The sequence below is a fragment of the Parus major genome, unplaced genomic scaffold, assembly GCF_001522545.3.
Source record: "Parus major isolate Abel unplaced genomic scaffold, Parus_major1.1 Scaffold376, whole genome shotgun sequence".
In the NCBI taxonomy this organism is placed as follows: Eukaryota; Metazoa; Chordata; class Aves; order Passeriformes; family Paridae; genus Parus; species Parus major.
The window spans coordinates 18,217-32,989 of record NW_015379297.1 but is presented as its reverse complement, the minus strand read 5'-3'; the positions used below and the strand labels follow the sequence as shown (position 1 = coordinate 32,989).

General features: G+C 37.0%; 1 protein-coding gene across 6 annotated transcripts in view; it reads right to left on the bottom strand.

The window, feature by feature from the left end:
* Window positions 1–14,773, bottom strand: part of ELF2 (E74 like ETS transcription factor 2) — a 35,058-nt gene extending 20,285 nt beyond the window's left edge. The window contains exons 1-4 of one of the 6 annotated variants that reach the window (XM_015616207.3): window positions 14,699–14,773; window positions 14,082–14,252; window positions 8,752–8,956; window positions 7,608–7,773 (exon numbers count right to left, since the gene is read on the bottom strand). In XM_015616207.3, coding sequence (XP_015471693.1) covers window positions 7,608–7,773; window positions 8,752–8,832 — 247 coding nt within the window. In that variant the 5' untranslated portion in view covers window positions 8,833–8,956; window positions 14,082–14,252; window positions 14,699–14,773. Of the gene's footprint in view, window positions 1–7,607; window positions 7,774–8,751; window positions 8,957–14,081; window positions 14,253–14,512; window positions 14,632–14,698 lie in introns of those variants that run through there. The other 5 variants (XM_015616210.3, XM_015616209.3, XM_015616208.3 and 2 more) reach the window with 5 other exon arrangements.

The window sequence follows — 14,773 nt, the reverse complement described above, 5'->3', positions numbered from 1 at the left end:
GGAATTCTAACGTTTCATTTTTAGTTCTCATTATCCTCTTTTAATTCTGTTAATAACTTTTTCTTTATACCTTCTAAAATTTTAAGGCTGTTCTGCCCCTAAAGTGTTTTTCTCTTAATCCTTATCTCACCCCATGAATTTTCTTTCCCCCTCCTATGCTTTACTATAGCAGAAGAAAATGAATACATTATTTTCGTGGGTGCGCTGGCGTTTGGCCAGCATCAACCTATCACAGTCTGAGGGAAGTATCTGCAGTCTACATAACTGCAAATGGTAACAGAGCAACAATCTGAAATGCCAACCACTTCAAAAAACTGCAAGTAATTTCAGAAGTCCAGGCATGTCCTGTCCCAAGTGCCCAAATTATCTACTAATTTTAAAGTTACAGAAAGGTCAGTTTTTCCCAGGCTCCCAAAGAAATTTCCATCTAATAATTACAGAAGTAGCTGCTGTCTTCAACAGCCGGCCATCACTGTTGCTAGCTATTATTGCATTGCAAAGGTAATAATACAAAGAAGCATTTTTAACAGTTAAATGTCAGAAAACATACAAGAAAATGCAGCCATCTGTTTTATCAGCACATCAACACAATCATTAGTAACCACTGTGGATTCGACACTAGAAAATGCCCAGATAGCAAAATAACCGCAAAGTGTGCCTGGAAGACACAAGGAAATACTGAGGAAAGTGGTCCATGACTATGCCAAGCTCATTTTCTCAACTGTACCTTATGAAGTCTTAAGAATACCAAAGCCAAGTGTCTGTCAATCTGTACCTTTGAGTGGACTCAGGATCTGATGTCACTATTCATACAGCAATTAATGATTCCAAACAGAAAAAAACAAATGTATCCTCTGGATTTGGCACTACCTCTGACAAACTGAAAAAGAGTTAATAAAAATAGCAAGTGTGTACATTCCAGCATTATTACTTGTACACGCAAAGTAAGAAAATTCAGCCGTCTTGAAAAAAAAAACCGCAAAAAACAAACCAACCCACAAACAATAGATATTTATACTTCCTACACTTCCCTGCTTTATAAGGAAATTTTTTATTTCCAGAGCAGTCTGTTAGACAATAAGTCAGATATTTTCATAGCACTCTATATGATTTTTTCAAAATTAATAGTATTTGAGAGTGGTAATAGGCTGGCATATAAACTATGCAACACTCAAGCAATTTCTCTGTCCAAGATGTGTAAGTACTTAAGGCTTTTCTGATAACAACAAACATCTATTCTGTAAGTCCACTGAATGTTTTTAAGGGCTAAATGTCCTGCTCAAAGACATACGGCTTTATTCTTATCCTACATTTTTTTGTCAACTACAACGTCCTATTTAATATGAAGATCACTTTTAAAAATTATTACTTTCAATACTTTGTCACTGTATTTTTGATCAATAAACACCACTAACTCTTGTGCACTCATACCACAATGGGTTTGGATGCTCCACTGCATTCTAATTTCAAGGTAAAAAACACCAAAATTTTCAGCTTACATTAATAAAATGCTGTGGCTGAGTCCTCACAGTAGCAGCCTACAAATTCTCACTCCCAGCTGCAACTGGAGTTGGGAGTTTGGAGGAGAATCCATCTGTGCATCTGAAATTCAAACCATAATGCCCCACACTAGCAAACCATTGAATTAGCCTTATATCAGCCTCAGAAAATAAAAATTATGTCTGAAATATGAAGTTAAATTAGTCTTCATCACAAAATAGTCTTGCAGCATGCTTTCAGTATGAATGGAGCACTGAATGTTGTAAGGCAGAAACTTGAAATCTAGAAAGAACTGGACAACACAACCAAGCTGCTACTGTTATGTTAAAATACTATCATCCACGGAGCAGTTGTAGAACTCTCTTCTTTAATTTCTCAGAAAAAGGATCTAAATAAAGATGACATAAAATCTAAGCTGCAGTTGCATTTTGTTTCTGAACTAAGAAAGTTACTGAAAACAGATGTATATACCCTTGGCATAACTGCTCCAAGCACACACAACAGGAGGGGAATAATTTTGCCTCAGTATCATCAACATTTAACTGCTAAAAGTGCAATGGATTTCTTGGCAAAATAAGAATTCACCCGGATGCAGCAGCAGTAGCAGCATGGTGTGAAAAATAAAATCTGACATCCAAAGGACAAATTCTTAACCAATTAATGTGTAGGACACATCTAATTCTTGCACTAGAACAAGCGGTTTTATCTTGTTTATCTAGCTAATAGGCTTCATCTTAGCTCTTTGAGGAAGACAGTGCCATCTCAAAATGTCAGTTTAATCAAGTTGTTAGAATGCCCAAACTTTTTTCTTTTTGTGGTCAGCACTGTCCTCTAAAGCAAATGGTCTCTTTGCATGTGTGTCACACTGAGCTGTCAGTGTAAGAAAATGAAGTTCAGTCAACAGGGTATGTCAACACTAACAAAAAGTACACGAGAGTGTGTTAACTCATTTTTCTTACGAGGCAGTTCAATCAAATAATGTCTGACCAGAATTAATGATAATACTGCTTTATCTATCACTTACATATACATACCATAATCAAAAAGGTAAGATTCTAACCAGATCTAATACTGAGTTCTTAGTAGAAGATATTTAACTGATGAAAAATTATCTGAGAAACCATAGGGTTCACAGCCTCAAATTTCTATTAGAAACATTAGAAGATAGCAGTTTTAATCATAGTAAGGGAAAACATATAAGACAGAAGAACAGGCACTAACTAAAGACTGGACATAAGCTGATTCCCATAGTGATAACTGTGTAACTAGTAATCTGAAATTTCCTCTGAAAATGTATGTATTTTATTTATCCATTTGCTTTAACTGCAGGAGAGTTAAGCCTAAACTTCCTATCAATTCAACATCCTTCCTCCTTAAGAATCACTATCAATTTTACATGATAGTTTCAACTGAACTTCCTGCTCTTTGTAGCCCAATATTTTTCCATCCTGGAAAGGGTCATTTTCAGGTCCGCATTTTTTTCATGCAGATCTTCCACTCCCATGTGGCAATAACAGTTTTAGAGTCAAAACAGGCTTTTAACACAGGGAGGATTTCTGATAGTACATGAAATTAAAAACTCTGGTACAGTTCACAAATTGAGTGATATTTCAGCTTCTTGAAAATAGTAATTTTGTTTCTTCTTTTATCTTACAGCTGTGATGAAAAAATAAATCCCAAAATTGTACTTGGTGCTTTGACGATTAATAAAAAAATAAGGGGAAAAATACTATTCATATGAGATGTTAGAGTCACTAAAACAATTAAATCAGGGTCTACAGTGGAAATACTGAAATACATGTCTTAGTTAACTAAAAGAGTAGGCATCCTCCACATTTAAGATCTGATTACATGACTGTCTTACCTCCCATACTGCCCCTAGGGTAAATTCCAAAATTAGATTACTATGTTACAGGTTATATCCATGTTACAAGTTCTGTGTGGTGACAAAATAAACAGAACTGTAGAAATTGTTAACTTTAGACTGACTGCTACTTTAAAGAAAGCAGCTTCTTCTATTATGTAAACTACAAATGTTTTGTTGAATAAATCCTAAAACTGAAAAACTAATTACTTTACAGACAAAAAAACTCTGCAGGAAATGAAAGAAAATAAAATTTGAGTATTATTAAAAAACTTGTTAAGGATATGTCTTTTATGATATAAACACATTCACTATTGCAGTAAACAAAATTTTAAGGCTGTAAGTCAGTTCTCAATGATCTAAAGGTACCACTCTCAATAATATCAAACAAAAAGGTAAACAAAATTAAATACTATGTCAACCTAAAGATTTTATTTCCCCTTCCAATCATTACAAAAGGCACTCACTACTTCCACAAAGAATCTCATAGGGTCACCTGAAATGACCCATATTTCTGTTTTATTTTTTTCTAGAAAATTCCTTTTTCTATTCCAAGCAAATAGGCATTTTTTTACAGAAAAAATACAACATGAACCAGTAAGTCTTCCTTGTTTGCTGAAAGACACTTGGGTTTTATTTCTGTAGTTAATGGATTGACTTTACAGTTAAAGGATTAATTATAAATAATGATCCTTGATTAATGAATCAAGTAGTGATTAGGAGTGAGAAGTAGTCTGGTGGGGAGAAAAAACCCCAATACTCTGCTAGAATTAACTAAAAATTCATGAGTATTTATAATGATCATATAGCATATTTTATTTGAATTGTGGTTTCATAAATGTGAGACATTTTTCATAAATGTGAGATATTTTTTAATTAAAAACATTTCAGATCCTGATTCTGACCTTGGCTCAGCACTGCCTGTCTTCATAGTCCACACAGTCTCAAATCCATTCATAGAATAGCAAACCACAAGTAGAACCGTTCAGTGCACAGCATAGATCATCTCTTTAGTGTCCTATGTGAATTCTCCCATAGCATCTTCCCTACAACATTTTTCACACAGGGTACTGATCCCTATGTCTGGAGGCTGGAATAATGCTACAATTTAATAAATTAAGAAGCTTTAGATTAACTGTAAAGTAGCCCGAGGCTATTTGAATGTGTGTTGTAATGCTATAAACACCATAAATCAGCTGTCACTGGAATTGCCAATGAACTGTCACAAGAAAGGGAAAAAAAGTCAGGTCCATGGCCATCAGGAAAGATAATGACAAAGGCGGGTGTATTATGTGAAAAGGGAACCTTTTCAAGCACTGCCAAGGATTCTTTAAGATGGGTTTTAGTACTGACCATGATGTCTGTAGAATCTAGAACTACAAAAGGTATTAAGTCTGCCCATTCTTGGTACAATGACAATACATTTATCAAATAACATGAAAATTTTTGTAGCACTTAATTCTGTCATTTACTAAGTAGAATCTATTGAGACTACTTTAGCAATAATACATTTTTCTTCTAAGATGTATAGAAATCAAACTGTTGCACCTCTCTAAATTGGAATCCTTAGCATAATAAAACATATACTTCAAAAGGTTAACACCTTAAAATGCTCTTGAAACATTGTACCTTGTTTATTGCCTTAGCCTGCTTTCTCATTAACAATTACCACGGCACCTGTTACCACTTCTCTCCTGCATTAAATTGTTACCTACCCACAGCCTAGTACCTCTACTGCAAAATTAAAATTTAAAAACAGCACACTCAGATTCACTGTCCTGCAATTCACTGCTAATAATGGTGCATTACCAAAATGAATGTTTCTCGGGGCTTTCATACTATCTCTCTTCCCGTCTTATCTCTCTTTATGAGAAATAATCCAGAAAGACTCTGGCTGTGCCAAAACATGTTGGTCACAACACCTGCCCCACAAGACTGCCTCCCTCAGAACAGCCTAAACCAAGTACTCCTTTCACCAATACTGGACATTAGCTCTGTGCAAGGACCAATACTCATTGTCATGTGTAATCACACCATGAAAACCCCACTGGATTAATAGTGTATATATACACTACATAAAAAGTACTTAAAAAATGGACTGTAGGAACAGGTGTGCATTCATAGTTTCTATAATCTTCATTAATTTTAATTTCTCCCCACTGTTTATTGGCTTTTCAATGTCCATTAATTCTTAGATCAAAACTATTAAAACAAGTAAATATTTGCATTGATTTAAATATATCATCATACTAAATTTTTAAGAATATATTAATGTCAAACTGTGAAAACAAAAGTACATCAAACATCAACAACATCAACAACATCATCAACAAACTACATGCAGTCAAGACATCTCCTACCATCTCCAGCCACAGACACCAAATTATCAGATCAACTGCCCTATAAATTTTAAAACTATACTTTCAAATATAAAGGCTTGGAAGCACCCATGTCCCTTTCTTTGAATGGCATGTTACATAAAACTATTCCCATAGAAGTGCTACAGGTTTTAAATTGTAATTTCCCCCAGTTTATTATGATCATAAAATTATGCTTAAAAACAAAGAGTTCATTTGCAGCTCTTTATCCTAAAAGAACTGTTCTGTTAGCCATTAATTTAGCCATTAATCTACAAAAATCTTACAAGAAACAGCATATTTAATGTCTAAAAAACAACTTCTAAATACAAAAATCTTCCAAGTATAAGCTCTTAAAGGTTTTCGACTTTTACAATTTAAACTTAAATTGTAAAACTCAGTCTGGGAAGAACACACTCACTTCTCACCTTAATCTTTGAAGTTTTATTATTATAGTAAAAAATTAAGTTTAAGAAATACATTATTTCATACCTTCTCTTTACATTAGTTTGTTGAACTTCTAATTAGTGTATTTCTTTCAAAACACATTTCAGTAAACTGGAATTTTAAGTACTGTCCCAAAACCTGCATCATTAGTTTATGTTCACCTTATGAAGTTGATGCCTGTGATTTTTGCTGCAGTGCTACAGGATAACATCCAACATGAAAAGGATGTATGAGCAATTGCATCTTCTGTTTACTGAGAAATCTGCACTGAAATTTACATAATCTGGTAGGAATGCATATAGACTTAATGAGATGCCAAGTTAAGCAGCTGAAAGTCTCTCACCTTTTTTTTTTTGCTTTCCTGATACCATGAACTTAAACTCCAGCTCTAAATTAGGCAACCCCAGGATAGGAACATATGGTACCTACATCAAGTGGGTCTCACCAGTTACACATGGAGTGTCCAACAGGACCTGTCCTCTGGTTGCAGTTCTATGTACTCCCTACCCCAATACTCTGCTAATCCAGCAGAAATTTAACTCAAAAATACAGAACACTTGAGGGTCTCCTTGCTATTTTTCTTCTTGCAAAATTAACATAGAAAAGTATGAGAGGCAACACAAGGGAGCAAGAGGGAAGGACAGCAGGAATCATAGCCCAACAGTCAGATGTTATTAGGCTGCTATAGCAACAAAGCTTCACAGCTTTTGTTTCTGCTTTAAACATACTTTGGTGACCCTCAGAAAATGCAAAGCCCCTGACTGTGTTCTTTGGAGAGAAGGTATGCAGAAAGATTTGTGCTTATCACTAAGCAGTTCAGCTTTCACAGCAAAGGTCCACTCCTTTCTTCATTCCTAACTTGTTATTTTATAGACAGATGTGTTAATTTGAATCTATTAGGCTTATTGCCCATAAAGGGACAGCCCAACTCCATTCCCCCTAGTCACCAACTCCTGCAACCAAACCAGCAATAATACAACTCTTGCACCAAAAAGGCAGGATAGGAAGGGACAGACAGGAAGGGGCAAGAGTTGGAAGATGGGGTAAATAGAGCCATGCAGTTACTATTTCCAACTGCCCTGCAGTTGTGTGGCTCGCACACAGTGTAAAACTATTCTAACCAGCTTTCTGACTCAGCTGATTTTTAAAAAATCCAAGTTTAGTTGTCCAGTAAACTCCCTGCATAAGTACGTAGCAAAGACATAAATGAAGATCTGCCTGCTCATGAGGGAGGAGTGTCACAATGCAGCACCCTGAATATGACGTGACATTTTTACCTGCCAAGGTAATCCTGTCATTAATGAAGCCTAGAGTAAAACTAAACTTAGAGGAAAGAGATGTGAACCCACATCAAGACCTCCATCTTGTGGGTAGACACATTCCTTGGGAATTTCTAAAAGTACAAAACCTCATGGAATAAAATAATTAAGTAAGTCTACCTGTTTCCACAGTTTCAGTCTCAATTTCTTGTTCCTCTGCTACATCTTGCATCAGGTAAGTCTCATCATCATAAACCAGGACCTGAGCAGCGTAACCCTGTTCTAGTCTGGCACTAGGAACTGGCTCCACAACCACTGCTGGGAATTCAGAGACTGGCTCATTTGCCTATAGAAAGGAAAAAAAAAAATAGGAAGAAAAGAGAAGAAAAAAAAAATGCTCTAAATACTGCACTATTGAACTCTATGTCAATATTTTCCTCCTGTGTTCTTATATTCTTTATGGAATAATGATAGTAATTTTACATATTTTTAAAAGAAATTTTCTTCAAAAGCAAGAGATTAGAAAGAATAAAAGATAGTTATCAGCCATTAGAGGGGGCTTTCTAGATCTCAGAGATATTTTCCTGTGTTTAAGGGCTTAAAATTTAAAGCACGAGACAGCTTTAAGATAGTAGAAAAGAGCACACTTTCTAATGAAGACCCTCAGCTGTGGGAAGTGTTTCTCCTCCCTCTGCTTGATGAAAGGTAACAAAGACTGACTTTGCACTGCAAGATACCTACATCTAACCTGTGTCTTACAAACACACGTTTTGGGTTAAGTGCATAAGTTATTACAGAAGAACTGACTACTTCAAAGCCTATATGCTCATCTCTACTTATTTAAGGATCAAAATGTCTGTAAAAGCACATATAATCAGTTATAGTGTTTGTAGACTTAGAACCCTGACAGATTCTTTTTATTAAAAGCTACAAGAGAGTAGGATATATTTATTATTTGTTGATAAGAATGCAAAATACAATAAAATAAGCTATGCTGGCTAACTTTAAAAGAGTCCATGTATTGTTCTGCTCAACTTGTTCTATACCTCAATACTCATCTAAGATCTTTAAAGAATGCTTAGTATAGAATATAATTTTGTAAACCAGGTCTACAGTTGTACTGCAGATTTCAAAAATTACTGCTCCCACTGCTGTGATAACAAAACTTTCTACTAAAAGATATTAGAAAAATGGCTGTACTCTTCCTCCTTACAAAACAATCTCAGATCCATTTCATTTGTTTTCACAGCAAGTTTACAGCGAAACTGTCTTTCAAATTAAGATAAAATGTTTCAAAGTTTGATAGTAAATAAGTGCTATTTACTTTTCTAACCTCTTGGTTTTTTATTTCATTGCTGTCAAACTCCAGGGCAGAGCCTCCATTGTCAATCACTACTGATGTCATGGTGAATCCCCCGAAGACTCTTTGAGAACTGTTATCTCACTTGAAGATAGTAATGCTGATAACCTCAGGATATCAAAGGCTTGAATTCACAATCCACTGCTCTTAAACAGCTAGGCAGAGGCTGCTGAAACATAAAATAATTTTAAGTTATTTGCATCATCTATACTCAAAAGTCTTCCAATGTTTACGAAATCTCTTGAATACTGCATCTTTACATCAGAATAGGGATCAGCAAACAATGAGATCAGTGCTCCATAACAAAAGTCAGAATTTGGCCCAACATTTTTAAGAAAACCCATCCATTAAAAGGCTACAAAAATCACTGAGGTCTGAAAGAAAACAGGACCATCTAATATGCATTGAAGAAAAAAATTATAAATACTCCAATGGGCAAAATCAGTAAGTCTGCTTTTCAATAGCAGGAAGTCAGCTTAAACTAAACTAATCTTGCACATTCAGGAAAATGCTTGTTTGGATTCCTGCAGAGTAACTGGGCTTCCTGCAGGCAAGGTTACAGTAAGAAAAATTACAAATGCAGATAGATCTCCCCAGCCAGATGCAAACTAAGCAAGGAATAAGCATAAGATACATTTCAAAAGAAAGCAAAAATATACACAATTTTAAAAAAAATAAGGCTTTTTTTGCTCACATAGGCAGTCCACCTTACATGAGAAAGCATGACCAAACTGTAACACGACCTAACATGACCTAATTATATTTAATTTGTAACAGTACAACACCCCCCGCTCCAGTTACTACTTTATTTTCAATTGTTTCATTTGTAAAGCTAGCATCACTTTTTGATGAAGAAGAAAACTAAGACCTCCTCTGCTCCCCAAACAAGACTTGGGCCAGAAAGCCTTTAACAGGTATCTCTTGAAGCCATATATGCCTGTCACCCTCCAGATTTTTAGAATAAAAAGCCTAGATCTTACCTATCAATTATTCCAAAAGTCTTTAAATTCAAACACATGTAAAGTAAAAAAATAACTGTTTAAGAATACACTAAAATAATCAATCAGAAGAAAAAAAATTTAAAAATCTGTTTTATTGCAAAACCTTTTCTTCTTCTACAGTTTTCCATTTCTATACACAAAAGAAATATTGCCAATGAATCATGACCCAAAACAGAAGTCCAAAAAAAAGTTAAATTGCATTTTAATTTGGAAGCAGAGACATTCCAACATGTTTCAAATATCAGCATTATTCCTGTAACTCAGACTTGTGGCTACGTGAACATACAGTGCTTTATATGTACCTCTGCTTAAGCACATCACAAAGGTAATTTCATTCTCATGCAGAATATTAATGCAAACAATCAATAATAATAAATATTAATGCAAATAAACAATTATATACTAGACCACGTCTACTATATATTTATATTTTACATACTATACTCCTACACAGGTGGCCCAGTAACTGCCAAATTGCAGCAACTGAAAACACTCACTCTGTTTACAAGATCAGGTTCTCTCAAAAACATGTTATTTCTGTCTACTAGGTTACAAAAGATTTAGATTACTTTTATGCTTATCTATCTCTACGTGAATCACCAATTTCCTATACAAATGAAGTTTAGGCAATGCAGGAACATAAATGATAATCCTCATTTTCCAGTTGGGGCAGAAATCCTAGTAAGGGCCTTACAAGGGAAAGAAAGTACACAGAAGAATGTGTAAGATGCTATATCTCAGCATTCATTAAAAGAATGGTACCTTCAGACTGAATACATGGAATAGTCCATCAAGGTACTCAGTCTTTATATAATGGGATTTGAACTTCATACTGACATTCCGTCAGCAATGTTTTCAAAACTCTGCCAGGGCAGAGAAAATAACAAGCCCACTCATCAGCAAGTAAGAAGATAAAAGAGCTTCAGTTCAGTCTGGTTTGGAAGTTCTAAGTTAAAGCAGATACTCAAACACCCACACACCTACATGTATGTGAGTTTCCCACAGACACAGACCTTTCTCAATGAACCAGCATTTCCATTCTTCCCTTTCCCTATGTAGCACATCTCTATGGAAGACTTTTTGCTTCTCCCTCAAATTTCAGTAGGACACTGAATCTATTCCCCATCCTCTCTCTAGCAAGTCCCAATTCATTTGATTTCTGTAAAAGGAAAACGCTGCCGAGTCACTTCCAGGAATCAGCTCAGAAATTCACATTTCCCAAGGCTGAGTGAGCCAAAAAGGCCAAAAGACCATTAGACTCATACTCTTAAAGTAAGAGATGATTCAGGTTTGTAAAAGACTAGGCTGTCCCCAGTGATACAATAAGGCAGCACATAAGCTGGTTCGAAGTCCAACTGGTTTTGAATTACTGAACAACCTGCAGAAAGATTAAAAGTAAAAACAAGAAATGGACACTACAAATTTAATTCCTCTCTGGATAGATGCTTACAATAAAGCAAAATACAGAATAACATAAGAGGAGAAAAAATTAATTTAACACTTCTGAAAAAAATTGCCAAGTCATGCTGTTACAGTTCTGACATCCACCCTTTTCTTCCTGGTAATGGAAAATTCAGAGAAAAACTAGCTCTGGAACATTTGGAAAAACCCTTACAACCTCAAAAACATCCTTGCTGTTATTTTTATACATATCTCATGGAAAAACAAAAATAAGTCTACATGCTCCCATCACCAAATAATAAAAAACAAATCCTCAACCAAACTAAAAATTCTGAATCTTGAATACTTGGTGTCACCAGCAAGAAGTTTCTAACTATTTATGAGTACAAAACACACAACCAAGACTCATTTTTTTATAACTTTCACTGGTCAAGACAACCAATTAGAGCAAGTCTTCAGAGTCTACAAAGCACTTGTCATAAAGGCTGAAAAATACCAGTTCATTCACATATTGAAGAGTACATCTATCTCACCTACATTATATATCCAAGTGTGTCCCTACAAGAAATCCAAACTGTTCTTGTGTGTTTCTGGCAGAAAGCTTAAAATCACTGCAAATCACAACTACAATGAACATATCCCACTAAAAACAATATCTTGATTCCCCTGTGCACAACCACCTATCAAGCTAATAGGGAAGCAAACATGCAGCTCAACAGAATAAAAGATAATTGAAAAACAGTGTGGATAGGATGGTAGAGAAGGTCCTTTTAGGCCAGACCTTAAGTGAAGTTATTTAGGATTGATTTCAAAACAAAACTCTAAATATAACCCTGAAAATAGCTTTAGCACGCTTTCATTTTAACTATAAAAGAAACTAGCAAAAAAAAAACCCCAAAACAATGCAAAACACAATGCTTGAAAAAAGATACCCCTACATGAAAACAAAACAAACACACAGAAGTCTGGGTAGCAGTGACCAGAGGCAGCTGTTCCTACTTAGAACCACTGTACTAACCAGCTGTTAGTACTTAGAACCACCACAAGGTTACTTGGAACATCCTCCTTTTATTCAGGTTACATCCTAAATCTTGAGGAGAGATTTATGCAGATACCTACATAGATGCAACAACAAGTGCAGGACTCCAGCTAGCAGTAGCATTACACACACAGTTGTTTTTTGTTTTTGTTTTTTTTCAAAGCAGCCTTCTTTTGGTTTAATCAGAAAAAAAGTTAAGAAAGTTGGCTTGAAAATTAAGTTAGTTATACGTGCAGAAATACACCAGTCAAGATTACTGCAGGAACCATTAACAGGACCAAGGCTTCCTAAGGGCACTAAGGTGTTCTTTCATAAGCAGAAGCTCAAATATAGCAATAAATGCCACTATCACTCTGATACATATAAACCATAGCACACTGTAAAACATTTAATGTTTACTGAAAAGTCTTTTTAAAGACGTTTTCCCAGATAATATTTACAGCTCTGGTTATCGGATTCACACTGGCATGTGCAGAAGAAATGGCAAATTTGCTTCATTTTTCTGAAACTCAACAAGTCTAAGAACTTGAAAATTAACTTACTGAAAAAGCTGTCTGAGCAGAAAAAAAAACCCTAAACTTCTTGCTAAAGTTTGTTGCAGGGTTTTATCAAAACTAGGATACAAAGTAAATCTTTGCATCTACAAGGTCAGGGGAGCATACAATCCATGCAGTTTACAGTACCTTACAATTTAGACCAAGCACTAAAATTTATAAAACACAAATCAAAATAAGGGATGGGCAAAGTAGTCCTACACACACCATACTTCTCAAGTTTTCATACAAAAATTTAATATTTTTTTTCCTGAATGCACAGAAACTACTATACTGTATCAAATTAATGATGCATCAAATCCGGTAAAGCACTAGAAGACGTCCTTCCTTACATATATAATTTGATAAGTTGATCATCGAAAGTTTGCTCTGAAACCGCAAAAGCTAAAGTTGATGAGTCCCAAAACATGTAAGCTTATAATCACTTAGAAACTATTAACGTTCTGCAAAAAGCTTTGTGGCTTCAGCAGGCTCCTTCTGAAAGAAGAATCTGCATCTCATCCTATTAGCAGGCTGTCTTCCCACTGCTCTCTATTTAAAGATACCCTATAACCTTCTCTTCCCTCTGACAGAAGTCCCGCATACTTTCCCGTAATTTCTACCTCTCTTTCCACCAAATTGATTGTTGGTCTTTAACAATCATTTCCACCCCCCCGACAAGTCAGAGTAAGGAAGAATTATTCATCATTTTACATAATAAAGTACAGAGACGATTAAATTAAATGGTGAGGATGTATGTTTAAAAAAACAAACCCCAACACACATTCTAAAAGGAAGCAGTGTGCAAAAATTCTATAATTAGCTTTGATAGCACATTCTAGAGGTCAAAAACTTGTGAGATTTAAATTAGACAGCTTTATAAAGGTAAAGCCCCTGAGTTGCTTATGAGACTACTGAACATAAGGATGTGTGTAACAGTCTAAACTTTAGGTACCTTTTGAACCAGATACTATTGAAACCTGAGAGATGAAAAGTATGTCGCTGATGGCACCACACAAAAGAAGCATCTTTTTTACTGCACCTTTCCTAAAGCAACTAATCCTGTCCACTATAAGAGATGGAGTGAGAGGAGAAGGAAAAGCAATAAAAACTAGACCCAGAACCTGTCTTTAAACTTACTATAACGTTGTGCTGTCTTTGCTAAAGAAGTTAAATGACTAAAGAAAAGTCACAAGTAAGGTAACGGTGACCAGCCATAAGGGAGGGAGCAGGCAAAATAAAAAACTGAATTATTCAAGTGAGGAGAGACAAGAGAGAACACATCCAAAAAGGTAACAGATAAACACGAACTGGGCTCACCCAGCACGACGTTTTACAGTCCCGTTATAAAGGAAAGTACGCCAGACTTCTGCTGTTTATCCGTGGTGCACGCAGCGCAGGGCGCACAGCGATCCGAGGGACGAGGCACGGGAGGAGCGATCACGCATGCGAGTGTCCAGCGCACCCGGGCTGCCATGTTCTCCCGACGCCCTGTGTAAACAAGGCGCTGTCCCTTGGCGCTGCCCCAGCCACCTCCCCGCTCCGCCGCCGCCCCGCTCCCAGCACAGCCCGGCCCGGAAGGTTGTAGGCCTGTCCCGGGAGGCCGCACTGCCTCGGGATGTTTACACTGACAGCGCCAGGCACCGCCCGCCGCCCCCTCCAGCGGTAGCAGACCCCGCAGGGAGAAAAGCCGGGGGAAGTGGGACTGCCCCGGCTCCTCCGCCGCGCCCCGGGAGAAACCGAAAGTGTACCTGCGGAGGGCAATGGGTGGGAGGTGCCGCCGGAGAGACCTCCGGCTCCGCCACCTCGAGGCCATCCCACACACTTCGATGGCCTCCCCCGAACCGAGACGGCCCCGCAGCCCCTTCACAGGGCAGCTGCTGCCTGTCAGCGCCCATCCGCCGCGGCGGCAGCAGGAACCGACAGCGCGCCCTTACCGTGCCCGTGCGCCCAGAGGCCGCGTCTGTCGCCCGCCCAGGCCGGGAGCAGGAAGCGGCGGCGCCGCCCGGGCA